Source organism: Osmerus mordax, chromosome 15 (assembly GCF_038355195.1).
Source record: "Osmerus mordax isolate fOsmMor3 chromosome 15, fOsmMor3.pri, whole genome shotgun sequence".
Classification (NCBI taxonomy): Eukaryota; Metazoa; Chordata; class Actinopteri; order Osmeriformes; family Osmeridae; genus Osmerus; species Osmerus mordax.
In genome coordinates this window covers 6000852-6028204 of record NC_090064.1, presented here as the reverse complement: position 1 = coordinate 6028204, position 27353 = coordinate 6000852, and the positions used below count along the sequence as shown (strand labels likewise).

At 46.2% G+C, this 27353-nt stretch overlaps 2 protein-coding genes and 1 long non-coding RNA gene across 3 annotated transcripts in view; 1 reads left to right on the top strand and 2 right to left on the bottom strand.

Moving 5' to 3' along the window:
* Window positions 1-19130, top strand: part of pde1ca (phosphodiesterase 1C, calmodulin-dependent a) — a 62311-nt gene extending 43181 nt beyond the window's left edge. The window contains 15 exon segments of the mRNA XM_067251846.1: window positions 2707-2824; window positions 3295-3435; window positions 4866-4910; window positions 4912-4967; window positions 5330-5363; window positions 5365-5459; window positions 5769-5870; window positions 6146-6236; window positions 6238-6275; window positions 8524-8606; window positions 8910-9030; window positions 11551-11566; window positions 11568-11727; window positions 12485-12796; window positions 18792-19130. Coding sequence (XP_067107947.1) covers window positions 2707-2824; window positions 3295-3435; window positions 4866-4910; window positions 4912-4967; window positions 5330-5363; window positions 5365-5459; window positions 5769-5870; window positions 6146-6236; window positions 6238-6275; window positions 8524-8606; window positions 8910-9030; window positions 11551-11566; window positions 11568-11727; window positions 12485-12796; window positions 18792-18988 — 1609 coding nt within the window. The 3' untranslated portion in view covers window positions 18989-19130.
* Window positions 19131-19287: 157 nt separating this feature from the next.
* On the bottom strand, window positions 19288-21478 carry LOC136957711 (uncharacterized). The gene is made up of 3 exons (XR_010878319.1): window positions 21395-21478; window positions 19770-19958; window positions 19288-19483 (listed from the first exon to the last, which is right to left on the bottom strand). It is a non-coding gene; the product is annotated as an uncharacterized lncRNA (long non-coding RNA).
* A 1323-nt stretch (window positions 21479-22801) lies between these two features.
* Window positions 22802-26663, bottom strand: itprid1 (ITPR interacting domain containing 1). Its single transcript, XM_067251847.1, has 6 exons — window positions 25721-26663; window positions 24987-25114; window positions 24321-24432; window positions 23876-24172; window positions 23488-23538; window positions 22802-23293 (listed from the first exon to the last, which is right to left on the bottom strand). The coding sequence occupies exons 1-5, from the start codon at window positions 26567-26569 to the stop codon at window positions 23491-23493; spliced, it is 1434 nt and encodes a 477-aa protein (XP_067107948.1). The 5' UTR covers window positions 26570-26663; the 3' UTR covers window positions 22802-23293; window positions 23488-23490.
* Window positions 26664-27353: the final 690 nt, after the last annotated feature.

Here is a 27353-nt window from a genome sequence, read left to right as displayed (position 1 = left end):
TGTGGGTATGTGCAGCGATGTGGGCTGCTTGGGTTCTCGAATCCCTGCTTGCCCACTGGCCCTCTGTCTCCTCCCCTGGTCCATGTTCCCCTGACCCTGCCCTGGCTGGCCCCAAGACAGACAGACATCACAGGACACCTTCTAATCTTGGCTTCATTACTGTAGAATCTAACGGAGGGAGACGTGCGGCTCTGAGTCATCGCACAGACACTTACTACAAGTGATTTTAAGGTTTAATCCCATACATTACAAGATGTAGAACACATGTGCTGTATGAGGGATTACGTCATTGTGTGTGAATTCTAATCTGTTATATTTTCACGACGGCAGAGCATACATATTCATCTCTGGACAGTAATACCAGTTTGACCCTTTTTAGCATATTATAGCACTTTGTCGAACTTCCTGTTCTGCGTTGTGATTGGTCTGTTGAGCAGAGTGTGTGTACGCAACGCCTTGACCTCTTGTCTGAGTGATGTTGATGGAATTAGAGCAACGCAACTGATCAGTCTGCTGAGAGGAGGGGGGTGCTGTGCGTGTCTCTCTCTCTTTATCTCTATCTCTGTCTTTCTGTCTCTGTCTCTCTTTCTCCCTCTTTCCTCTTCCTTCCTTCCTCTCTCTCTCTCTCTCTCTCTCTCTCTCTCTCTCTCTCTCTCTCTCTCTCTATATATATATATATATATATATATATATATATATTTATATATATATCTTTCTCCCACTATCTCTCCTCCTTCTCTCTATCTGTTTATGTCTCCCTGTCTCCTTTCTCTCTCTCTTTCTGTCTCTCTACTCTCTCTCTTTCTGTATATCTCTCTCTCAGTCACACACACACACACACACTATCTCTGTACATCTCTCCTTCTGTCTCTCTACTCTCTCTCTTTCTGTATATCTCTCACTCAGTCACACACACACACACACACTATCTCTTTACATCTCTCCTTCTGTCTCTCTACTCTCTCTCTTTCTGTATATCTCTCACTCAGTCACACACACACACACACACTATCTCTTTACATCTCTCCTTCTGTCTCTCCCCCTTTCTATCTTCCGCTCCCTCTCAACTCGGCTGGATGCTCTGATTACAAGCGGCACGGAACATCTCACGAGGAACATTGATATGTTTTATATTAGATTGGATTATATTAACGAAATTCTAATGGCATTGAACATTTCAAATGTGATTAGGAGCATTCCAGTCCAGCCTGGGGGAATGTGCAGTAGTCTTCTGATGTCATATCTCACATTACGCACACATTGTGGAAAGGTCCGCTCAAGTCAATTTTTATTGTTTTGCATTTCATTTGACAGATTTCTCACACCGGAGGGCTCATTCAAATGCCTTCTGGAGAGCAGTGATTTACCCAGGGTGCACGTCTGGCCCGTAGTTTCACACAGGCGATGACTGTAGATCTGCAACGGGCCTCATCACTGACTCATTCTCCCAGAATGCCTGAGGGCTCCATAAGCCAGTGGTGGCCGACAGAGATGGAGAGCAAGGGAAAACTTCCCAATTTAAAGATGTCAATTGTTATATGCGGCAGACAGGAGACACGTCTGGAGTTTGTCTTTCAGGGGAGGGAGGGAGAGAGAGGGAGAGAGAGAGAGAGAGAGAGAGAGAGAGAGAGAGAGAGAGGAGAGAGAGATGAGAGAGAGAGAGAGAGAGAGAAGGGAGAGGGAGAGGGAGAGGGAGAGGGAGAGGGAGAGGGAGAGGGAGAGGGAGAGGGAGAGGGAGAGGGGGGAGGGGAGGGAGGGAGGGAGGGAGGGAGGGAGGGAGGGAGGAGGGAGGGAGGGAGGGGAGGGAGGGAGGGAGGGAGGGAGGGAGGGAGGGAGGGAGGGAGGGAGGGAGGGAGGGAGGGAGGGAGGGAGAGAGAGAGAGAGAGAGAGTTACTAAAGTAGAGTTAGGTACAGAAAGAGTGACAGAGTCCTTGGGGTGGCGGTGATAATAATTCGATAAATCACATGAGGCTACACTTTTTATTCTCTTCCTTTATTACTGACTTCATTACAAACCCCCTGTAGGAACTTACCCAGGCCACAGCCTCAGCCCCAGGCCCAACCACTTCTCCAGCTACAGCTCCCGCCCCAGCCCTAGCCCTAATCCTTCTCCTACATCGGCCCTAGCCCCAGCCCCAGTTCCAGCCTTGCCCCAACCCCAGCCTCAGCCCGTGGCACACAGCCTCAGCCTCAACCCAACCTCAGCCCGTGGCACACAGCCTCAGCCCCAGCCCCAAGAACAACCACAGTCCCGGCCCCCCTCCTGGACTCTAAATCAGTGTGACGGGCACATCCTCAATGGACATACATGTTTAGTGTCTGTAGAAGGTTCCAGACTCAATGAAGGTCTCACCGCCTTCCAGTATAGATTTATGGATTTACTATCAAACGGATGGGAATTCAACCACAACAAGATCAGCTACAGCTTCTGTCCAACTTCAGATTCCACTCACCTCAGCAGCTATCTTAATTGAATTCTACCGGGTTGCCTTGGAACAGACGTAATTTGGTCTGTGATCCCTCTATACATATTGACGTTTGAATGCAAATGCAGTTTTCACAAATAGATTTGTTTTACACAACAAAACTCTGTTCAATCATTTATTGGCAGACATCATCTGGTTCGGGACCAGAGTGCAGAAGGAACAACAGTGAATCAATACAATTTCTCTTCATGTCCTCCCTCCTTCTTCTCCACCCCCCCAGCGCGTGGACATTGTGGTCTTTCGACGTGTTCGCCCTAAACGATTCCAGTGGAGATCACGCGCTGAAATTCATCTTCTACGAGCTGCTCACCAGATATGACCTAATCAATCGCTTCAAGGTAAAGGAAAGAGCTCTGTCCATCTCTCTCTCCTCCTCAGGGAGGGGGGATGTGTGTGTGTGTGAGCACGCGTGTGCACGTCTGTGTGTGGTCATCTTAACTTCAGTCTTACTGTAATATTAGTGGCATTGACCATATATAATCCAATAATATATAATCACTGAGGTTGTCAAGCCGACCCACCTATCCCTGTAGTGATCCATGCAGTGGAGCTACAGAGTTACTAACTCACACAGAGAAGGATTCTCATTTAAACGGAGTTGTCCGCAAAAGAATGAAAGACTAAACACAGTAGTGCCCTTGCTTTTGAAAGAACAGTAATTTAATAACACCAATAACACCAACAGATAAGATCATCGATAACAACAGACTTTGGGCTAATGGACTATTGATGGTGCCTGTAAAAACGGTGGAACATGAATCATCAACAAACGAGACTGAGTGAGATGTGTGTGTGTGTGTGTCTCCAGATCCCTATCTCTGCCCTGGTGTCCTTTGTGGAGGCTCTGGAGGTGGGTTACAGCAAACACAAGAACCCCTACCACAACCTGATGCACGCTGCGGACGTCACACAGACAGTACACTACCTGCTGCTGAAGACTGGCATGGTGGTAAGGCAGACTGTGTGTGTGTGTGTGTGTGTGTGTGTGTGTGTGACATTCTTACGTGTGTGTGTGTGGGAGGGGGGGTACGGGGAGTGATTAACCACCCTGTGACAGTTTTATGTGCCATTAAGATGGAGTGGAGTCTATGAGGTGAGGTTAATGTGAGTGGTTACAGTCCATGCATGATGTGATGTTGAATCTGATTGGCCGGATCGGTCCATTGAACCTAATTGAGTGCCAAATGTGGTGACTTGGGGAATGCATGCATATGTGTGTGTGTGTGTTTGTGTGTCAGTCTGGATTAGTCGCCAGCTTGTTTTATTGCTCAGTAACACTGTTTAAAATGGATGACCATAACAATTCCAGGGGTTTACTACAGTAGACGTTCAAATCATCGTTGCTGTCAGAAGGCTTCATGCTGCCTGTTCAGATAGCAGTAAATTTCTGCTTTGGGCCTCATTATCTGCCACGGCCAGAAACATGGAAGATCATTTTTTATAATGAATAGCCTTCTGAATTAAAAGATTTGAGGACATAACATTTTGTGAAGGAAAGGAGGAAAGGAAAGGAGAGGATTCCATGGTCACCAGTGCTAACCCTGCAGAGGGAACATTCTGGAGAAATGGAAGCAGTCAGAGAAAGCACAAAACCCAATAACAACCCAATACAGAGTTTGTAACACAATCACTGCTGTCTAGCAAGTCTTAAAGCAAACACGAGAAGATCTCAAAATTCATTCATGACTCAAAATAACAACTGTGGTTTCTTTTTTTAATGGTATTATTAAATCATTACTATTTTATGTATTTATGCTAGGGAATGCACAGGGATTCCAAGTTTTAATTTACTATGCCTTGTTGCCAACAATAACACTTCCTGACATTAGAATTCAATAAAAAAGCAAATAGAATCAAATATTTACGCATGAAAAGAACAAACAAACTGGATAGGACTGTTCTGATGAAAACATTAAGGGCTTCACCCAATTTATTCACCGCTCAGCAGTAGCCTCAGCAATAAGGTCTCAACATTATACCAACAGTATGTGTGTGTGTGTGTGTGTGTGTGTGTGGGGGGGGGGGGGCTGCAAGGGGGGGGCATAGGGTGGTGATGTTTATATTACTTTGTGTCTGTGCTCTGTATATTGTGGGAATGAGTGTCGTGAAACAGACAGCGTGAATGTGTCACTTCACCTTAACCTAATAATGCCATCAGCCTCGCCCCTCTAAACACTGCAAATCGATCGGCCTGCTCGTCGCCAAAACGCCTCCTCCTCGACCCCCCGTACCCTCCTCCTCAACATGTGAATCCGTCTCTCCATTCCCTCCACGCCATCCCTATCCCTCCATACCTCTCCCTCTCGCTCTCCACCCATCTCCTCTCTCCTCGCTCCCTTCCTTTTTCCTTCCTCTCCTGCTCCCTTCCCTCTGTTTCAGCACTGGCTGACAGAGCTGGAGATCTTTGCCATGATCTTTGCCGCGGGCGGTCCATGATTATGAGCACACCGGCACTACTAACAACTTCCACATCCAGACCAGGTAATAGACTGTGACAAGCATAGAGATCCCCTAGCCCAGGTAATGGACTGTGACAGCCGTAGAAATAACCAGAAAAGACCATTTCGACGCAGAGCAAGCAGCGGGAACGTAAAGGTCGCTTATATTCATGCCATTTTTGGAGAGGAGATTAAATGTCACTTCCGTTTTTTAATGTCGCTTCCATTATGGGATATTGAGAGAGGTTGGCCCTCACCTTAAAATGGCAGAAGGCAAAAGATAGATTTTGTTGGGGGATTTGAGTGTAGTGAGTAAAACACTCAAATAGTTGAAATGACAGTCTGAAATGTCCGTGTTAATGTACGTTGGAGGCAGATGTTGACGGTCTTTCTTTCCTGTGTCAGGTCAGGCACGGCCATCCTTTACAATGACCGCGCGGGTCCTTGAAAACCACCACGTGAGCGCAGCCTATCGTCTTCTGCAGGACGATGACGAGATGAACATTCTCTATAACCTGTCCAAAGATGACTGGAGGTGAGGGGCCAGGACGAGAGACACCTGGGCTGTCAGGGGAATGGTGTGTCACCATACTGTCTGTCTGTCCCAGATATGCAAGACTCCGTGTGTCAAATTTCTCTCCGCCTCATCTCCTGCCTTACCCTCTCCCCCTCGCTTTCAACACCTCCCTTCCTCGGCTCCACCTCTCTTGCCTCCCTCCTCCCTCCCGCCTATCCTTCCTCCTTCCTTCTCTCCTCCTCCCCCCCCTCCTTTCCTCTTACCTCTTCACTCCTCGTCGTTCCTCCCTACCCTCCTTCTTCTCCATCCCCCCCCCCCCCCCCCCAGGGAGCTGCGAGCGCTGGTGGTGGAGATGGTGTTGGCCACCGACATGTCCTGTCACTTCCAGCAGATTAAGGCCATGAAGAACTTCCTCCTGCAGCCCGAGGCGTGAGTGGCCTTCCTCCTCGTTCCTCCGCCACGTCTAGACACACGGCACACCGTTCAGACGTAGCGCATCCAACACAAACACTGCCCTCTCTCTCTCTCTCTCTCTCTCTCTCTCTCTCTCTCTCACTGTAGTTAGACTTTGAACAGCCTGGTTTTGTAGGTTCTATCGTTTCCCATCTTTTCTTTTCTTTCGATTCTGCACCTCTCGTGTCGGCTGGTTCTGGTACGGACATGCAGGTGTCTTATCTGCTTTGGTCTGTGCTGCTCCTGTGTAGGATAGACAAGCCCAAGGCCTTATCCCTGCTCCTGCACACTGCAGACATCAGTCACCCAGCTAAGAACTGGGACCTGCACCATCGCTGGACCCACCTCGCTACTGGAAGAGTTCTTCCGACAGGTCAGTGTGTGCATGTGTGCGTGTGTGTGTGTGTGTGTGTGTGTGTGTGTGTAGAAGTGAACCCCTGGAAGGTCCATCGTTGACATTCCTTCCCGCGGTCTTCACTCTTAATGCGTTTGACCCTCAATGGCCGACAGGCGTGATAATCCAACACTTTAATCCTAATCCCATTGGGGATCCTCATTGCCGCGAGACTTCAGACAGACTCTGTCCTGTTAGTCAACTGTAATCCCATTATCCTGGTACTAAACTATCTAGCATGCACATACTAACTGGCACGTAGGCTGGAATGCAGAAGAGTCAGTGACTACTGCTGTGTGGAGACCACAAGCACCACACAAACAGTAAGAAAGGACTGCGTCACATGGATACAAGTATGTGTGAGGGTTGGCAGTTCGCAAGGACATCCAGTGTCTTCTCAAACAAATGAGGCCATTCATTTTCAGCTCTATGCACATTTATAATCACAATGAATATAAAGGGACAATGAGAAATAGATGTTCATGAAAATGCTATATTATGAAAACATTTAAAATCGCATTGACTGTGAGCAGGGGATATGTGGTGTGAAGAAAAACAGGGGGAGCAAATTGCTCATGCCCACTCAGCAGTGAATTCAATCCAACTTTCTATTAACTGTGATTTGAAAGTAGGATATCCTTTCATTACCAAGCTGACTGATTAATTCTTCCCTCAGAAAATGAAATGAAACTGGAGGAGGGCTCCTCACAGAGTATCAGGAGAAAGTGGGGATTTATAGATGTGTAACTGGAAAGGTCCCGATCAGTCGGTGCTGGCATCTCGTCGACAAATCATATTAATTGAAATGTCAAGCACAATGAATGCGCATGAGGTTCTAATCATTCTTAAGAGTCAAAGATTTAAATGGCTCCGGGAAGTTTTAGGAAGTTCACCTTTTGAAGGACGATGCCGGGAAAGAGTCTCAAATCTCAAATCAAGAAATGATCATTGGAAGGGACTGGATGTAGAGGCTGCGTCTTAATAGCCTGGCTCTGCCCTCCTATGTACTTCCACTCAATTTTATTTTTGCTTCTGTACATAGGTCTGGCCATGAGGTACGTAAGTCAGACTTTTTCAGGTTGATTTTCTACCGGCGAATCAGCGAACAGTGGGAGTGGCAGAGAACGATGACGTTGATGTTGTGCGCTAGTTTGTGTTGTAGTTCCGTAATGTTGGCGGAGCAAGATGCGAGCGAAGCCATTCGGTCCGTTGTGGCAACGCTGCCGAATATCCAACAGCTAAAGCCAGAGCAAGAACAAGTTTTGCTGAGTTTTTTTGGTGGCCATGATGTTGTGGCCCTCCTCCCCACGGGGTTCGGGAACAGTTTGATTTTCCAGCTACGGCAGCTAGCTCTGTTACAGTAGTGGTGAAGGAATTGGCTAAGGCGAACGCTAGCGATTGGTTATGGCAGATCAGAGTGGCTCTGGGCAGATCCAATAGTTTAAACTTCAACAGCATACCCGCCTACAAGGAAATCAACGCTTGTCAATGGAGCGAGGCCAGACTCTCTGTACAAATGAAATGTACGAGAGTCTGGTTAGGACCAGGCTAGCGTCTTACTGGAGAATGTGGTCAATTGCTTCTTGAGGTAATGTGGACCACATTTCCCAGAATTCCTTTTCTTAAGGTCTTAAGGGAAACATAATTTCGATTCCTCTGTGTCTTGTGCATATGGCAGAATTGACAATAACATTTAGATTAATTTAATTGATCTTCAAAACGAGTCTGTCCCTGAGAATGATGGGAGTTGGTTGTACAGATAAACAAAATAAATTGATTTACTGCAGCCATTTTTTTGGAAAACATTCAAGCATCCAGCAGACCGGAGAGTGAAAGAATGAAAGGATTCAGCAGAGGAAATGAGTACAGGAGAAAAAGTAGTGAAGCAGAACGGTTCATGTTAGCATCTGCTTAGTCATGGTACGGTCAACTAATTTGTGTTTTTCCTAATTCTGTTGTCAGCACCAGTATTACTGACCTTCTGCTCAAACGTCTGCAAACTGTCCGAAGCTGAAAAGTAGACCCAACAAAACCTGACCTTTTCACCCGTTTGTTCGTTAAAAAAAAAAACACTTTGTACTCTGAAGGGTACATCTCACTCAACGCTTCCTCATTGACCGTTCCGTTGTTTGACGCTGGTTGAGCTTTTGTAACTGCTGGCCCAGCCTCTGCCCCTACGTTAGCACAGAAGGCTGGATGAACATCTCGTCCCCTGTAACAATGTCTTCTTTTCAGGGGGACAAAGAAGCCCGAACTGGGCCTACCCTTCTCTCCCCTGTGTGACCGCAAGTCAACAATGGTCGCCCAGTCCCAGATAGGTGAGTAAACTACAAAAGAACGTTCAATGTATTAGGTAACAAGACAAACGTACCAGGTCTACTGTACTAAGCCTAGTGCACTAGGAGCACTGTAGCAGAACAACGGTACTAGGCCTACTGCACTAGTGCACTATTTTAGACTACACAGTGGATAAGAAGAAAGATATTAAGCTACAACGGAACAACCTTCCTTCCATCTGTTGCGACACAGTACAGCAAACATCGTAAATGTGACGTGTGTGTGTATCCGTGTGCGTGTGTGTGCGCGTGTGTGTGTGTGTGTTCTTGCCTGTGTGTCCCCAGGCTTCATTGACTTTATCGTGGAGCCCACCTTCACGGTGCTGACAGACATGACAGAGAAGATCGTGACGCCGCTCATCGATGACGCGTCTCACTCCGCCTCGCTGGGCTTCCGACGCTCCAGGTGAGAGACGGAGGGATGCTGACCTCTGAACCCACCACCTTGTCATTTCTGTCCCTTCGACCTGCCTCTGGTGGGCTTGCTGAACTATTCTTGTGGGAACCAGAAGTCCTCTCGAGCAGTGTAAAACAAGGACAACTTGCGATTACATTTTCAGCCAATTCTAGTGCTATTTCTAGGGGTGTTAGGTGGGTTAGGGTTTGTCAGGGTTAGAATTTGTGTCAGGGTTAGAATTACATTAAGGGTTGGGATTAGGAATCAAGGACAGTTTTAGGGTTAGTGTTAGGCTTAGGGTTTGGGTTCTGCTTTGTTTTTTAGGGTTTAAGTTAAGGTTAGGGTTAGGTTTGGGTCAAACAGGATTTTGCATGGGACCAAATTGAGTCCCCAAACCGTAGCAATACAAACGTCTTTATGTGTGTGCGTGTGTGTGTCTGTGTGTGTATCTCTCTCACACACCTACACACACTATAAAATACTCCAGTCCTCTCGATTGATTGGGTGCCACAGTTGATAATCAGTGGGACCCCACAGATGTCATCTACTGCATGAGCTCACACACTCTGTGACTCCAGAACATCATCTGTTCTTCAAAGACGGGTGGCGCTGTATAAACCAAACTAACAGAGGCAGGCCCCTCTAATTAACAGCCTAACGGTGACTAAATGAAGCTGAACAAGATGTTAGTGTAGGAGTGTAGGAGTAATTATCATCTCGTGTCCTCGAGCTCCTTGTCTGATGCTGAGTTGAATGAGCCCAGTCAGGAATGAACCTTCTTCTTATCTATCGTCATTAAACACTTGTTTGCACCTCCAGTGTGGGTGTGTCTGTGTGTGCGACCATGTGTGTGTGTCTATCTCTGTGTGTCTGTGTGTGTGTCTATCTCTGTGTGTCTGTGTGTGAAACAATGTCTATTTATTTGTGTGTGTGTCTCCATGTGGGCGTGTGTACGTGTGTGACGATGCCTATGTGTGTGTGTGTGTGTGTCTGTGTGTGTGTCTGAGGTCTCAAAGACCCAGGACTGCTATGCCATCATATAAACATGAGCCCCATCCTGTTCGTAATCACAGTGGGATGATTTAAACAGATTATAAACATTCTGTGCCATTCTGTGTCTGTCCCTTCCCGTTCCACCCTCTGTCTCTCCTCTCACTCTCTCCCTCCCTCCCTCCCTCCCTCCCTCCCTCTCTCTCCCCCCCTCCCTCTCTCTCCTCTCTCTCTCTCTCTCTCTCTCTCTCTCTCTCCCTCCCTCTCTCTCTCTCTCTCTCTCTCTCTCTCACTCTCTCTCTCTCTCTCTCTCTCCCTCCCTCCCTCCCTCCCTCCCTCTCTCTCTCTCTCTCTCTCTCTCTCTCTCTCTCTCTCTCTCTCTCTCTCTCTCTCTCTCTCTCTCTCCTCTCTCTCTCTCCCTCTCTTCCTCCCTCCTCCCTCTCTCCCTCCCTCACTCTCTCCCTCGCTCTCTCTCCCTCCCTCGCTCTCTCCCTCCCTTGCTCTGTCCCTCTCTCCCTCCCTTGCTCTCTCCCTCCCTCGCTCTCTCCCTCCCTCGCTCTCTCCCTCCCTCGCTCTCTCCCTCCCTCACTCTCTCCCTCCCTCGCTCTGTCCCTCTCTCCCTCCCTCGCACTGTCCCTTCCTCGCTCTCTCCCTCCCTCACTCTCTCCCTCCCTCGCTCTGTCCCTCTCTCCCTCCCTCGCTCTCTCCCTCCCTCGCTCTCTCCGTCCTTCGCTCTGTCCCTCTCTCCCTCTGTCCCTCTCTCCCTCCATCGCTCTCTCCCTCCCTCGCTCTCTCCCTCCCTCCCTCCCTCGCTCTGTCCCTCTCTCCCTCCCTCGCACTGTCCCTCCCTCGCTCTCTCCCTCCCTCACTCCCTCCCTCGCTCTCTCCCTCCCTCGCTCTCTCCCTCCCTCGCTCTGTCCCTCTCTCCTTCCCTGCTCTCTCCCACCCTCGCTCTGTCGCTCCCTCGCTCTCTCCCTCCCTCGCTCTCTACCTCCCTCGTCGTCTGTAGTCATTCTTGCTCTCACCCTAATAGCTCCAGGGAAGATGGGGATGAAGAGGCTTACGTGTACTACAGTGTCTTAAAAGAAACACCTTTCCCTCATTCCTGACATCGCTCGCTCGCTCTGTTGTCTCTGTCTCTCTCTGTTTACATTTCTCCGTCTGTCTTGATCCATCTCTGACGGTTTGTCTGTCTGTCTCTCTGTCTCTCTCTCTCGCATGCACACAGCTTGTGTTTGCAAACAAGCACATCTGTCATGCTGTACTGGTATCTCAGAGCCGTCCATCTGTTCTGATACAGAATAAACATGCAGGCAGGATTAAAGCACAGCAGCCTAATATTCCTCCCGTCCTCTCATTCTCCCTGCTGCTATGATACACTGACAAGTAGGCTTTGACATTACTTGTCAATGTTGTTACCAAATTCACAGGAAAATGTGTATCTTTGTGATTTATTTCATCAGAATGACATTTCAGGTTTATGACTTTGTGTGTGTGTGTGTGTGTGTGTGGTGTGTGTGTGTGTGTGTGTGTGTGCAGTCTGAACAGTATAACACAAGGGAGATGGGAAGCGTTCCAGTGCTAAGAGCGTGGGTTCGGAGGGCAGTGGGAATGTCAACTGTTCCCTCCACACGGTCGACTTCAAATGCTTCAAGGCCACGTGGAATGAAGAGGTTCACCAGAACCGGGAGAAGTGGAAGACCCAGGCTACCAAAGGTGAGGGAAACGTGGCGGAGAGGAATCTAGGGCAGCAGAACTGAGCAGGGCAGAGCAGAGCACAGCAGAACCGAGCAGAGCACAGTACAGCAGAACCGAGCACAGCACAGCACAGCAGAACCAAGCAGAGCAGAGTACAGCAGAACCGAGCAGAGCAGAGCACAGCAGAACCAAGCAGAGCAGAGCAGAGCACAGCAGAGTACAGCAGAACCAAGCAGAGCAGAGCACAGCAGAACCGAGCAGAGCAGAGCACAGCAGAACCAAGCAGAGCAGAGCACAGCAGAACAGGGTAGAGCAGAATAGAACAGAGCCAAACAGAACCGAGTAGAACAGAATAGGGCAGAGTAGAGAGCGGCATCACGATCTTCTCAGAACACAACAGAATAGAGCAGAGCACAGCAGAAAAGAACAGAGCAGAACAGAGTAGAACAGAACAGAGCAGAGTAGAACAGAATAGAGCAGAGTAGAACAGAATAGAGCAGAGTAGAACAGAATAGAGCAGGGTGGAACACAACAGAAAAGGACAGAGCAGGACAGAATAGAGCCCAGCTGAGCACAACAGAAGAGAGTTTTTCATTGAAACTTCAAACGTCCTCAGGGGATCATTGCGTTAACGTAAACACGCTCTGCCTGTGCTCGCTTGGATGAGAGCGGAGGGCCGTCTGCAGACGAAGCCTAAAACTGTAGTAGAAGTCTGTTTACGCCCTGTGAAGGATGTTTGGGATATAAGAGGATGTCGTTTCTTGTCTCCTGCTAGACCTGGAGGAGAGATCCAAGAGAGAGGCTGACGAGAAGGCCAAGCAGGAGACGGAGGAGGGCAAAGAATCGGGAACGGCAGACGAGGCCGAGGAGAGAGGAGAGGAGGCGGGAGAGGGGGATGGTGCAGAGGAGAGGAAGACAGACATGGAGGGAGGGAGCCAAGCGGAGGAGGGTAAGAAGGAGGCAGTGGAGGAGCAACCTAAAGAAGAGGAAGGGAACAAGGATCCTGGGGGGGCTGTTGGGACCACACCGGCACCAGGACACCCCGAGAAGGAGTCCAGCCAAGAGCACAGCCAGCAAGTTCAAAATGGTACGTAGCCGAAAGTTTCACAAGTCACTGGATAACACTTGTAAATGTGAAATCTTCTTGTAAGCATCAGTATTTTCAGGCTAACTGGACTTTTGGGGGACAGTGATCTGGATTCATAGGTTACCAGTGGATCTAGTAAATGTAATGAGGATCTGTGTTTATGTGACAACACTTGTGCTTCATATTTCCTGACATTGGACCAAGAACAAAAACACATTTCTTGCATCTGGGCACTGCTGGTGTGTTTTCTTGTAAAAGAGCACCCTCTTCTGGTGTGCAGTGAAAATGAGGAAAATGAATTTGTTCAAGTCGATAATGGTTTAACCCCTTCCAGTCTCACTCTATCAACACCCAAAACAATCTTAAACCATCAAGTATTATATATCGTTAAGATGCCAGTAAATTTTTTCAGTTGTTTTCAATTCTCAAGTTTATTAACCAATTGTAACAGCTACAAGTATGTGTATATTGGAAATATATGGTCCTGCTCCTATTGTCAATCTCTAACAGCCTATCTAAACCTATAATAATAATGTGTACCTTACATGTACCTTACGTTATAAATGCTGTAAATCCAAACCTATATGAGCTAGTATGCTTACAACAATATCAATAACGGTAAGAATTTGATTTTTTTTATTCTGAATAATTCACATAAAAACTGTATGTAATGCAGTTGGGTGAAGTAGAAGTTTGATGGAGTGCAGCGGGCCTATATCTCCACAGTCAAGTGTTCTGCAGCATGTCGTAGCAGTGGGTAAGGGAGGTTTCGGGTGGGTTTCTGAAAGTCGATCGTACCCACTGCCTCCAAACGTTTCCTTGTGGTGTGGCGTGTGGACCTGGGCACTGGGTGTTTTTGGTGACGGCTGTTTGGCCCCCCTCACAGGAGAGATCCCCAAGGAGCTACACTCACCTGGGACTGACTCTGAGACAGAGTCAGACGATGACAGTGACAGTGAGACGTCTGATGGTAACACCACTGCCTTTATGTTGCCTCTCCCACCCGCCCCTCCCCCCGCAAACACCCCATCTCCACAGAAACAGCCCTTCCCCTCGCCTTTTCCCCAAAGGCTGGACGTTAACTAGGCCTTTCCACAGTGTTTTGGTCAGTTATTTGAAACGAGATATTTTTTACTTTAATCACGTCGTAGAATAATGCTGGCAGCAAATGATGCAGTCAAACGTATTACATCTATAGCCAGCTACAGGTTGTTAATCAAGACATTAGGTGGACCAAGCCAGGTGGAATATTTGAGATAACTTTCTAACATCTGAAATGCTGTAAACTGTAATGTGGAATGGTGTGTTAATGTCTGTAAGGCCAGAGCCCTCATCACCCACACTGCCATATGTCACCAACTCTTCCCTCACAAAAGCAGCCTCACCTGTGCTTTCCTCTCCTCCAGTCTGTTCTTTATGTTGCTATGGTGACGGTGCATTTCTCAAGGATACTTCACAACCGTCTCCAAATCCTGAGAAGGACTTTTGTCAGGGTCCTTACATACACACGTTTACACACATCATCACACACAATATACAGTACACACACTTTCTCAAAGGACATATACAAAGAAATACATGCAAACAGTATTTTATTGTAAAGTACTTCAGCCCTGCTGTGTCAGCTAACAGTGGCATGCTGTCAAACAGATTTGCCCTCTCACATAGTTGCTCTAGCTCTTTACACTCTGGCCTGGGGATCTGCTTTACTCACAAACATAGAAAACAACTTTCGTGTTATTTAAACTTTATCTCTGTGGTGTCAGGGCTTTCCCAAAAGCTCGGAGAACAGTAAGAACAGTGAGAAGAGTTAATCCAGGCATGTGTTCTTGTTGCTACTTGGTAGTTTAGAGTGTTGTCAGGTGAGGGGGAAAATCTGGACCCAACTCCACAGTAAAACTTGCAGAGCAGCCTGGAGTCACTAGGCAACCACTCTACATGTGCCATATGTTCTCTCTCTCCCTTTTCATCCTCCTTTTCCCCTCTTCTCGTTCTCTTCCTTCCTGTTATTTTTTTGTTTTGTCTGGTGCGAAGGGGGGACTTGTTTTGACTCTTCTCCTCCTCTCTCAGATTCCCAGGAGGAAGACAACAGTAACCATGACAACGCCCCTGAGGCGGGGTCAACGGCGGCCGCAGCGTCTGCGCCCACGTCCGATGCAAACTAACCGCCCCTATTCCTCCCCCCCCCCTGTTTTTTTTTTCAACAAAGACTTCATTTCCCAGGAGGAACAGCTTTCTTGTTTTTCTTCTGTTGTTCTAGATCGCCCTCTGCTGGATGAAACTCTCATGAAACTTTCTTTCAAATCTATTTTGTATTTTTTGACGCTCTCTCATGGAGTTCGTTTTTGGTCCTATACCTTAGCCTCATCCCAGATGACTGCTGACACTATCTCACCTTGCCATGAACCTGTGTTGTTAGATGAGCCGGCTTCAGCCTGACCTCTCAGCAGTTAGCCTGATTGCTAACGGCCTGTTCCCAGGCCAGGGACTGGGGCCCAGGTATGAGGCCTCTGTTAAAGCTCTGAGGCTCAGGTGACTTTCTGTGGCAGAGGGGGTTAAGGTGAACCACTGGTTATGGGTGAGGTCAGGCCCTGGCTGGTCTAAGTGTGGGGAAGTGGGGGCGGGGGTCCATGAGGTCCTGTTGGCCCCCAGTCTGGCCACACCTGTCCAGGCAGAGGTTGGTTTCTGCAGGGCCTCTGTGGCTGCCTCAGCCCCAGCCAAGTCAATATAACAATGGAAAAAGTCCCCTGTGATGAAATTTGGAATACTGTGTGTGTGTGTGTGTGTGTGTGTGTGTGTGTGTGTGTGTGTGTGTGTGTGTGTGTGTGTGTGTGTGTGTGTGTGTGTGTGTGTGTGTGTGTGTGTGTGTGTGTGTGTGTGTGTGTGTGTGTGTGTGTGTGTGTGTGTGTTCATTTGTCTTTCACTATGTCAACTACTTCTGAAGAATGTTCCAATCACACATTATTTGTTTGCTGTTAATGTTATTCAATGTGCGTGATGACTATTAGAGAGTAAATGAGTGAATGAATGATAAATGAATGTATTAACGGATGAGGATTGATTTTATGAACATTGTGTCTATATTGTATAGGACAAAACGATTATAATGAAAGATTTATTTACCTTTAACATGTTAGATTTCAGTCACTTTTGCTAATTACAGCACACATTAAAGGATTTTAACGTTTGATAAACCCCTATGTGAGCATATATGGCCAACAGTTTATTATCAAAAGGTTTTTCTTATAGAGAAAACATATACTGGTAGTGTGATGTTTGTGTGAAAATGTAAAAGTACAGATAATGTTTTCTGGCAACACCAATTCCCATATGTTAAATGTGATGAATAGAATCAGAATGAAATAAATAACTTTTCCTTTTCAAATATATTTTTCTAGACATTCTCACAGGTTCATTTCCAAGTAATACATAGTGTATGTATCTATAATGTGGTTGTTCAGTCAGATATGCATTTATTGTATTATTTTGACTGGTCTAAGGGTGAATGTAGTTAATAGTTGTTTAGATATGCTTAGGTGTACAGGATGTATACTGTCGTTCCAGCAATGCTTATTTGATTGAAATCCAGTCTTTAAAAAAAAAAATTATGAAATGTCATACGACTGTTTTTAAAGTAAGTGCAGTCATTGTCAATTTCCAAATATTTAGTTTTATTTAAACTGTGTATGACAGATGAACAGTCCTTTCTGTCCTTTTTTTCAATTTCAGTTTTTTCTTTTGACCCAAGTGTTTCAAGGGAGGTATATTTATTGTATTTTTTTTAAACCAGTTCTATGTTGGAGCTTGTGTAGTAGTTATTTATAGTTTATTTATGAATGATTTTTGTAAGGTCTGAAGTCTTATTTTATTTTTACAAATGACTTTAGTTAACATGGGTCAATATACGTATATTTGCATTGTCCCACAGCATAGCGGGGAATACATTGATCCTGGCATACTTTATTTATTATCCTGAAGCATGCAAAGCCTTTTATTTCTCTGTTTTGATTTGTAGCTTTTTCTTTTTAGTTGCTAAATGTTAAAGATGCTACACGGATGCTACAGTGAGCAAGCACAGTTTTAAATTCAAGAATTAGGCATGAGGTGAAAATATGTTTGTAGAAACATAACCCTCACTTTCTTACCCTGTTTAGACAGTGTCCTTAGTTATTTTTCTAAACTTGGTACTAATTGGCTGCCATTTGACGATGCTTGAGTTTTGGGAGATGTTCAAACTGAGATTCAAAAACAGCCCTTTAAAACTTTCTCTGGTCCAATGAGGTTGGATCATGTGATTGGCACCAACACTTGTTGAGGGTCTCTGTCTTGTAAGCAGCAAAACCTGAACAAAGTCTGTGTGGCAACTTTACAATTTTCCACTTTTATCCAACTTGACAAAACATCAGAATACCATTGAACACATTTGGTACATGGTTTCACTGTATAATATTAAAAAGAGAAACGTTAACACATAGGTTACTACGCAGTGAAATGTAAGTATGTAGTTTATAGAAGTTGTCTCGTCTGGAAAAGACTGATAGTATTGAGGCCATATTGAAGGTAATTCAAAATGGCCTCCAGTCTAGGTCCACTGTGTAGAAATTCCTGTTGCCTTGACCAAAGATAAAAACAACGTAGTGATACACTTCATACAAAACAATATTTCAGTATCTAAAGGGACAATACTTTTGTTGAAATTTCAGTTGATTTATTACTTTCAAGAATCTTTGCCTTAAATTGTGTAGAAAAATCAGTAATTCTGTGTGAAACATTTTGTGAATCGTTCTTGCTAGCGCAAAAGCTTTTAGTGACATCTTTCAGCTCATTTCCATCTTCAACCTCAAGCTCATCTGTGATTGTTGACACATTGTCTTGACCGTTATAGTATCTTATAATTATCTGTTTTTCTCATTATGTGGGATAGGGTCAATTTACAGTCAATTCCAATTTGTTCATTTGCATCAAGTTGTTTCCATTGGAACATATGCTGTTGAAGCTCATTATTCTATGCTAGACATGGTGAGAGAGGAGCCACTGTTTGAGACATGCTCTCAACAATGTTGATGTGGCACCAGGATGTCCTCTTGGTCTAACGGTTCACATTGGTATTGAAAGACACCAGGGTTTGCTTCCTGTTTGGTGAACAACACATTGTGTGGACCACAGCCATTGCTAGAAATGCATGAAATCAGCAAAGTAGTAACGTAGACATAACGCTTGTTCTCACCGGTTTGCCACACTGTGCTGTTCTTACAACATGCAATCTCAGAGAGTTATCTTCTGTCATATCAAGCTCACGCCAGCAGTCCTTTGTCATTCTCAATCACGTATTGGGTTGCTGATAGGGAGGAAGCAGGGCTGTGTCATAGACAATCCTTCCATTTCTGTCGATGCCACTTCTAAAATGGTGGCATGGCCTTTTGTCAAAGACCACAATCCTGTCCACCAGTTAGCTATGACACAGTAAGCTACACAGTCGATTCCTATTGGATAGGCTCGGAAGACTCAATGGCGCCATCTGTTTTTTGTGTGTTGAAAAACATTCGGATGATTTTGGACATGTATTTAGTTGTACACGTCTTGCATCCTGTTTGTTTCAAAGCCATATTTCTCTTTTATATAATTTTGTAATCTTCCATGTATTTGAAGCCATAGTATATGTTTACTTTACTGTGAGACAGCTTCAAGGTGTCCCAGAGGGAGGCATTGTTTTGGATCCATACGTCAGATCCATCCTCATGTTATGTGATGTTTTTAATTTGAGAAACAATTTGATCACACACCAAAAGAAAACTGTGCAGGCCAAAAAGTGGTTGTGTCTGTTCCAATGCTACGTTATTTATTGCACTGTTGTGACAATAAATCTGAACTCAAAGGGCTCAGATAATGGCTCAGTGTCTTCATTCAACCCACTGTTTTACTAGATGTGGATGTGTGCTGTACCATATCGGAATCAGCTCTTTTGATTAGTCAACACTGACCTTCTGTCTTCCAGACTCAGCAGCTGGCTACGATCTGATTCGCTACTACAAGAGACCCAGCTACTGTGCCAACTCCTACCGACCAATCAGTGAGAAGAAGGTGGAGACTCAGCCAATCGATGCCAGGAGCAAAGCCAGGCGGCTGCAGTGCATCTCTCTGCGACGGGGAAGTGACAAAGGTCATTTTGACCCGCCCACTTATCCTACTTAGTGCCTGCCTCCCATCTTAGTTATCTCAGATTTCACTGTAGGTCTGCCAAAACAACAGTCTATGTACTTACTGTAACTTCAAAAATGTATGGGGTCATTTATTTTCATGCAGAAATGTGTATGTTTTTATTGTGTGTAGAGCATGTACAGTCTGGTATTAGGCCAATTAGTTAGCATATCTCTGTCTGCAGTACATCCAAACAGCAGTTGCCGGACATAATATGTAAACATAACATAAAATGTGTTTTTACCTCATGTATTATTATTATTATTTAAGCCTAATAAAAGAAATATACCAAAAAACTCAGATTCTGTATTCACCGAGCAATATTTAATACACATGAACAGAAGAATATCTAAAGACAACTTACAAACAACATTGTCAACGACACACAGGACTATAATCCCTCCAACTCAAAACGCTTCTACTTCTTTCCATCTTTCTCTTCCATTTCCAAATGAATCATCCTCTTCTCTCCCTTCATCAACCTCACACCTGAAACCGCATGGAAATAAACAAACGTTTGTTTTGTTTTTGTCACAACAAACAAAGAGATGGTTTCACATTCATGTAGGCTTCCATGGTAGGTCACTTGAAACTACAGTGCAAGACCTGTACAACTCGACACCCCATCCACTCGACATTTAACATTGCACATTGAGCGCACGCTATCCTCCAAAGCGACACACGAACAGCTCATACAGAAAGCACAATAGGAGATCGAGGAACAGACATGTCTAGGCTTACTACAGAGTCCGGGTGCAGCAGCGGGAGGTCTTACCTGGTATGAGCGGCGGAGTGCTGAGGACCGGCGTGTCTTTCCTCCGAGGTTTCTTCTGCTGGTCGCTAGGCTGGTCCTCGGGAAGGATAACCTCTGGGTGGTGCTTCACCTCTATCACCTCCATCGCTGTCCCGTCGTCTTCCTCCTCCACCAGGATGTCTGCTGTGTCTGAGGGCTCCGCTAGCTGGTCTGCACACACAAGACAAGATGCTCTGTCTTTATTACGCTCCTAGGCTGTTAGGGGAACTTGTCAAGGGAGTCAGGTGGCTGAGCGGTTAGGGAATAGGGCTAGTAATCTGAAGGTTGCCAGTTCGATTCCCGGCCTTGACAAATTACATTGTGTCCTTGGGCAAGGCACTTCACCCTACTTGCCTCGGGGGAATGTCCCTGTACTTACTGTAAGTCGCTCTGGATAAGAGTGTCTGCTAAATGACTAAATGTAATGTAAATGTCAAGGACCTCATTGGACGTTCTAGAGAAAGAGTTCGGATCACTGACTGTGTCTATCTGTGTGGCTTAGAGGAATACATTTAAACTTCAATGCATTTAAAGAACCGGGTTTTGCGTGTGATGGACTAATCACCCAGGGATTTCCGATGACTTTATCCAACAAAAGAACGATGAAATATGGAAAGCTACACATGTAGACCGTGAGTTTGTTTCTGTCCGCACATGTTATCCTCATCATGAATTCACAGCAGCTTTGGTGTGACAGGAGACTGACTTGGCTGCTAAACTTACCATCTGTCCCAGTGTTCAAACTCAGATGTGCCCGTCCCCCCCTCCACCCCCCCTCCACATCTCTCCCCCTCTGTTTCTTTCTCTCTGTCTACCCACTTCTGTCCTCCCCTCCATCCCGCTCTCACTGGTGCGTGTGGAGATCTCCTTTCTGCCCTGGGCGGTGATCTCATGCGGCATGTGAACATCATATCCTCTTGAAGGCAGTCTGCCCACAGATCAGATATCACAGTTTCTTTATCCCCCTCTTCATCCTCACTGTCTCCTTCCCTCTCTCTCTCTCTCTCTCTCTCTCTCTCTCTCTCCTTCTCTCTCTCTCTCTCTTTGTTTCTCCCTCTCTCTCTCTCTCTCTCTCTCTTTCTCCCAAACCCACCACACAGATCCATAATTTATGACTGTGTCAATATGGCTTCTCAGACACAACTGACGTCTTTGTCTGTGGGGTTTGGTTTTCAAGTCTGATTAACTATGGTGTATTCTTCTGGTCACACCTAATTGTAACAGTATATTATCTTTAGATTGCTAATCAGAAAATGTTCCAGTGAATTGTAGGTAAAAATCAAAATACTCACAGTTTGTGGGTAATTGTCTATTGATATGTTTGGGAACAAGGCCTACACAAAACATCAAATAAAGTACACAGGCTTACATGGGCAGTCTCTTTGTCTCTATGTCTACAACTTTAAACACGTGAAATAATGCAAGTAACGGCACAAAATGAAAGTTAGATCAGGAAGGTATAAGAATGGCATTGCATGAAACAGTGTTTAGACAAAAAGCACAGAAAGGGAGAAAACAGCCAAGAAAGAAGAACAGAACGTTAACAAAAATGCCGAGCAAAGCCGTGGGGTTGGGAACTGATACAGATAGAGTAAGCTATGTCTTACCCCTGCTGTTCCGTGAGCAGACAGACAAACGGACGGACGGAGAACGCCAGAGGATGACAGTCAGACGAGTGTCAGGCCAGATCAAAGCTCTGTTTATGTAGCTCGGAGGAGGGGCATCCTCCGTCGCTGTCACCATTAGCCCCGGTTGTCACGACTACCAGAAGTACTCATCCGCCATCCGCTAGATCGCTTTTAAACATGAATTTCAATTACGCTCTAATGAGTAATCTTCAACAGGTTCAATAACCTTCTGGACACAAGTGGAGCTCTCCATGGAGGACGATAGGGGGAAAGAAAACTAGAAAGAAGAGTAGAGAGAAGAGTAGAAAGAAGAGTAGAGACAGGGAGACTGTTTTCATGAAGTAGGAAATTATATTTGAAACATAGAAGATGAAAAGCAAATAAATAAAATACGATTAATAATCTTTGAGGGCGAATGTTGAAGATGGAAAAATTATGAATCAGGAAAGAAAGTGTTTATGTAGGCTACTAGAAGGAACAACATTTCATGAGTGAACGTTTTGTACTACGACTTCTATACCTAGGCTAATGATTTTGGCGAGGACGTCCTTGCCAAATCAAGCGTAGATTTTTTCTTAGAATCATTGAAAAGTAAATGTTATAAATTCGGCACAATGCCATTTTGTGGCACAACTATGCTTTTAAAATGAACACTTAATATGGGGTTCGATAATTTTTCCCAACAAGCTTTTCAATGTTCCTCTCATGATACTTATGTTATATATTTCCACAGCCTCTATTGTCCTGTAGTTACAAATAAACACTCATGTTTCAATCAACCAGGGCCCTTTGATGTCTGAAAGAAGTGTTCTAAGGCAAATGGCATTTCCCTCTCCTGTGTTGAGTGTGGAGGTGAGTGTATTTCTGGGTTAGATTCAGTGCTACCCCCCCCCCCCCCCCCCCCCCCTCCACGCGCACACTTGTATGAGAGACGTTAGGCTACAATATTATTTATAACATATGAAACTGTGGACATTTTCCATGTACCATTTTAATTATTCTTGAATTTTTCAGTTTTGCAAGTGTCAATGACATTTCACAACCATGACATGAATAGAACATCCCTGACAAACACGGTGTCTGTCCTGTACCTTACTGTGTGTGTGTGTGTGTGTGTGTACTGTATACAGTCCAGCCCGTGTGTTTGTCAGGGTAATATCCTGCGCCGTGGGTGAAGTGTGCTTTTCCCCCTCTCCACGTCGATGAAGTACACATGGACGTGACAGTGTACCACTCAGGACGTGACAGTGTACCACTCAGGACGTGACAGTGTACCACTCAGGAGACATAGAGCTCAAAGACTGGAGTGTGAGCTGTTGAACAAAAACACATCTGCTCCTCGGTATAAATACACACACACACACACACACACCTAGAAGACCCCCCCCCCCCCCCAAATATGGACATGACCCGGGTTCGAACACACACACACGCAGACACTCAATGTTCTGTATTTCCATTTCCATTCTGTAAAGTATGCATCTATAAGAGGCAGTGAAGAAGTTAATATTGAACTCCACATTCAAACATCCGACATTGACGTGAGTGACAGTAACACAATGGGGGGATAAACTATATCAATTTCTGTCAACGTAACACAGTTTTTCTAGGGGTACAGGCAACCAACAAGCAAGGTTATTTCAATGCCATGAGGAGAGAAAGACAAAATACTTGCACATTAGAGATACTTTATGCAGACATTTCGGCATGTTGAGTCTGGGTGAGTTTAGGCCTTCAGTGCCTTTCAAGCTCTTTGTTTGTCATGGGATAAGTCCACAGCCATAGTGAAAATAAAAATCCATATATTATATAATCTTATCTACAGGCATACAACATCTATACAGCCGGTCATCTTCATTTCTTCATTTGGCCAGGCAGCTGAGGGGGGGGGGACAACACAGATCTAGATGTTAACCACATGACATCCTTAAACGTGATATTCTAGTTTCAGTTGAAGGTGTTTGTGAAGTTTATATCAGCCTAAGTTACCCCGCAATAATTAATCTAGAGGCATTACGTGAAAGAATGAACAGGTTTAGAAGACGGTGCAATAGCGTTGCTAGGTTACCCACCTTTCACTCCAACGAGTCTGTGTTGACGGAATGGCGCAAGGACTTCTTCAGCTAGATCATTCATCGGAAGAAAAAACTAGTTAATCAAGATAAACTTTCATTTTCACATACTAGTGACATTGGTACTCAATACAGTTTTACAATATTGTTATTGCTGCACAGTGCATGGTAGCTGGTGGCTACACTGGTAAACTACAGACTTTTCCTTGACTCTAACCACCAACATACTGTTGACCTATGCACTTATGATCCTTGATTTAGTGCTATACTTTCTATATGCACAACATTTATGTCACTATGAATAAAAGGTCTGCTAAATGAATCAAATGTAATGTATTCCCCAAGCCCATATAACTAATTCAATTACAGGAGATGAAATGCTTCTTACTTTCTGTAATAAACCAACAAAGTCAAGTTTGTCCGACTTGGAAGTGGAACTGCCGTCCAATCCCTCGTCGATGCTGTTCGAAACAGGAAGTGGCGGTCTGGAGTCCAAGTCCCAGGTACTTCCCGAGGACTGGAGGTGTGGCTCAGATATGTCCTTCAAAGGCGAGTAGGGCAACATGCAGCACTGAGTGGCTACGTTCCTGGTGGAGGTGTGGCTAGGTGTGGGCGTGGTGCCAGGGGGGAGGAGCCTGAGCTGGGAGCAGAGGAACGATTGCTCATCCAGGAGCCTGTTCATCTTCTGAAACCACAACATTATAGGTCAGAGTCAACTCCAACTATTACGGAGTAGCATGTTTACATCCAATATTGTCCTAAGAAATCGTTTAGGGGTTGGAAAGGTTTTTTGTCACATACTCTAAACATGGTGTTATTTCTTATTTAGGTACCATTTTGAAGCTGTCGTCGTAGTGATGGACCAGGTCAGTGAGTTGCAGCTCCAACTCTCCTGCTTCCTGTTTCACTGCATTCCTCAGCTCCAAGATGTCCCTCACTTCCTCCCTGAGATACCACACACACACACACACACACACACACACACACACACACACACACACACACACACACACACACACACACACACACACACACACACACACACACACACACACACAAATCAAAATTCCCCTCCAAGGCCACACAATGTTACCAGAGGTTATTTTTCTCTAGTTGGATGTAGAAGCATCAGAGATCTCCTCAGTCTACACAGGACACTACTGTAGCTGAGATGCAATTGCATCCATAATTCACCAGAGGGGGCTAAGGGTCCTCTCTCTATGAGTGAGTGCAATTGTGGTTTACCTGTGTGTGCGTGTGAGCAAGCGCGAGAGAGGGAGAGAGCGAGAGAGAGAGAGAGAGAGAGAGAGACTCAGTGGTTTACCTGTCTCTGTGTAATAAATAGAGGTATTGTGACATGTCTATTTGTGTGTGTGAGTGTGAGAGAGATAACCATTATGTCTGTGTCAGAATGAGAGAGCGCTATTGTGTTTTATCTGTCTGTGTGTGTGTGTGTGTGTGTGTGTGTGTGTGTGTGAGAGAGAGAGTTAGAAATCGACCTGTCTGTGAGAGAGAGCGAGCTGTAGACCGAGGCCTGGTCCTCAGACAGGCGTTCCTCCATGTCAGTGAGAACACTGCAGAACGTTTTCAAACAGCGCATCATCCCCTCCAGTTCATCCACCGAATACTGAACAGAAAGAGACAGTAGGGGGGAGGGAGAGAATGATTAACTGGAACTCCCCAACACCTTCATTAAAATGAAATGTATTTCAAAAGAACACTTTCATTACGATTCTAGAAGTTTTATGAACCATCTTGGAACGCTCCCAAAAGAGAGCGCGTTATTATCATCGGATAAGAAGAAACAAGATCCATGCACTTTGACCCCTGATGATGAAGGGGTTATTTTACATAATTTATTTATATACAGCTTGCCAGTGCTTGAGGCTAAACAGCCATACCCAGATTGTGTGTGTGTGTGTGTGCCTGTGTGTGTGACTCTCCGCCGACCTAACACATGCAAATGAGCCATTCAGATGCAAAATGCCTCAATTTTTCTAAGAAGCCCATCTCTCCAGTAGTAAATAAAGATACTCACATTCAAGTATATTAAAAGCTGTTCATGTTCACAGGAAAAGGAAGCCTCCCAGTCTCCCATCTTAGCGCCTATTACTTTTTATATATACTGTCCATTAACAAAGTGGCTTCGGATGACACACCAAACAGAAAAGGCTACTTCCCAGAAATCCCAAACTGAACTGAGTGTATGTGTGTGTGCTTGTGTAAGACTCACAGGGAAGGTTGAGGGCTGTTTCTGCCAGCTGTTGTGAGCACAGCAGCTACAGCGGTGTTCACAAGAGCAGCAGGCTTCTGTGCCCCCCCGCAGGGCTCCTCGCCACCTCACGTCCACCTCCTCGTCCTCACCCCCACCTTCCTCCTCCCGCTCCTGACACGTGTCCGGGGAGGTCAACGTCGTCCGGAAACTTCCAGACCTCTGGGAACTGTACCGGGACCGCCAATGAGGGGGCGAGGGAGGGAAGGAGGGACGCTCAGGGAGCGTTGTGGCGTTAGTTTCCATGACGACGGGGGCGGAGTCCGAACCTTTGGCGTAATTTGAGTCCGCGTCCGACCTCGCCCTTTTGGAGAGGGAAATCCGTCGGTCTGGCAGGTGACTCTGGGGGAGGGGTCCGAGGGCGTTGTCATGGGATACAATGGATGTGCTGAGAGAGGAGGAGGACAAGGAGGAGGGCATCTGGACTGAGACGGATCGCTTAGACTGGAAAGCCCCTCTCTGGAGGTCTGCAGGGGTTGGGGTGGAGGTTGGTATTGGGGCTGGGGCTAAGGCTGGGACAACTGAAACAGTGGATCTCCCTAAGCTCTCAAGACGATGTAGTTCCACGTGTACTGGAGAGGAGAGCGAGCTGGGCTCTGCTGAGACTTCAGACTCACACACCCAGACGGGTTTGTCACGGTCATCCTCCTCACATACACAGTCTTTCTCTTCATCTTCACCAACCGCTTCAAGGACTTCCGCAGAACAGCCAAACACACTCTCCAACGCCTCGATCTCTATCAGACCCAGACAGTGCGTCTCTCCTTGATCCAGAACCACTGGGTCCCCTGCAGTACCGGAACAATCCATGCCCAGATCGCAGTCGACATTCTCTGTCTGTACAGTGTCAGCATCAGCTCCATCACTTTCTCCCTCTCTCTCTTCCTCCCTCTCTCCTTCCCTCTCCCCCTCATTCTCTCCCTCCCTCTCTCCCTCCCTCACTCCCACCATCCCTCCCTTATTCTCTCCCTCCCTCTCTCTCTCCCTCACTCCCACCATCCCTCCCTTATTCTCTCCCTCCCTCTCTCCCTCCCTCTCTCCTTCATTCTCTCTCTCATTCACTCCCACCATCCCTCCCTTATTCTCTCCTTCCCTCTCTCCCTCCATCTCTCCCTCATCCTCTCCCTCATCCTCTCCCTCCCTCTCTCCTTCATTCTCTCTCTCATTCTCTCCCTCCCTCACTCCCACCATCCCTCCCTTATTCTCTCCTTCCCTCTCTCCCTCCATCTCTCCCTCATCCTCTCCCTCCCTCTTGCCCTCCATCGCTCCCTCACTCTCTACCCTCCTCTCACCCACTGTTGCTACCTCATTCTCTGCCTCCCTCTCCATCTCTCCCTCCATCCCTCCCTCATTCTCTCCCTCTCTCTTGCCCTCCATCGCTCCCTCATTCTCCCCCTCCCTCTCTCCCTCCATAGCTCCATCATTCACTCCCTCCTTCTCCCCCTCCCTTTCACCCGCCTTTTCACTCTCCCCCTCCTCCTCCCCCTCTCGGCTTCCCGCAGCGCCCAGAGTGAAGTGGTCTGTGTCTCGTTTACGAACGTCTCGGAAAGACAAGTCTGGGTTATTATGACAAGATATCCCACAGTCTGAGAAC

Excerpts from the sequence above, each read along its gene's own strand:
- itprid1 (XM_067251847.1), bottom strand. The coding sequence starts at position 26,569 with ATGGATTGTTCCGGTACTGCAGGGGACCCAGTGGTTCTGGATCAAGGA. Across the intron at positions 24,173-24,320 it reads ACGACGACAGCTTCAAAATG|AAGATGAACAGGCTCCTGGA; the intron begins GTACCTAAATAA and ends TTGTGGTTTCAG. Across the intron at positions 23,539-23,875 it reads TTGTTGGTTTATTACAGAAA|CTGAAGAAGTCCTTGCGCCA; the intron begins GTAAGAAGCATT and ends TGAATGATCTAG.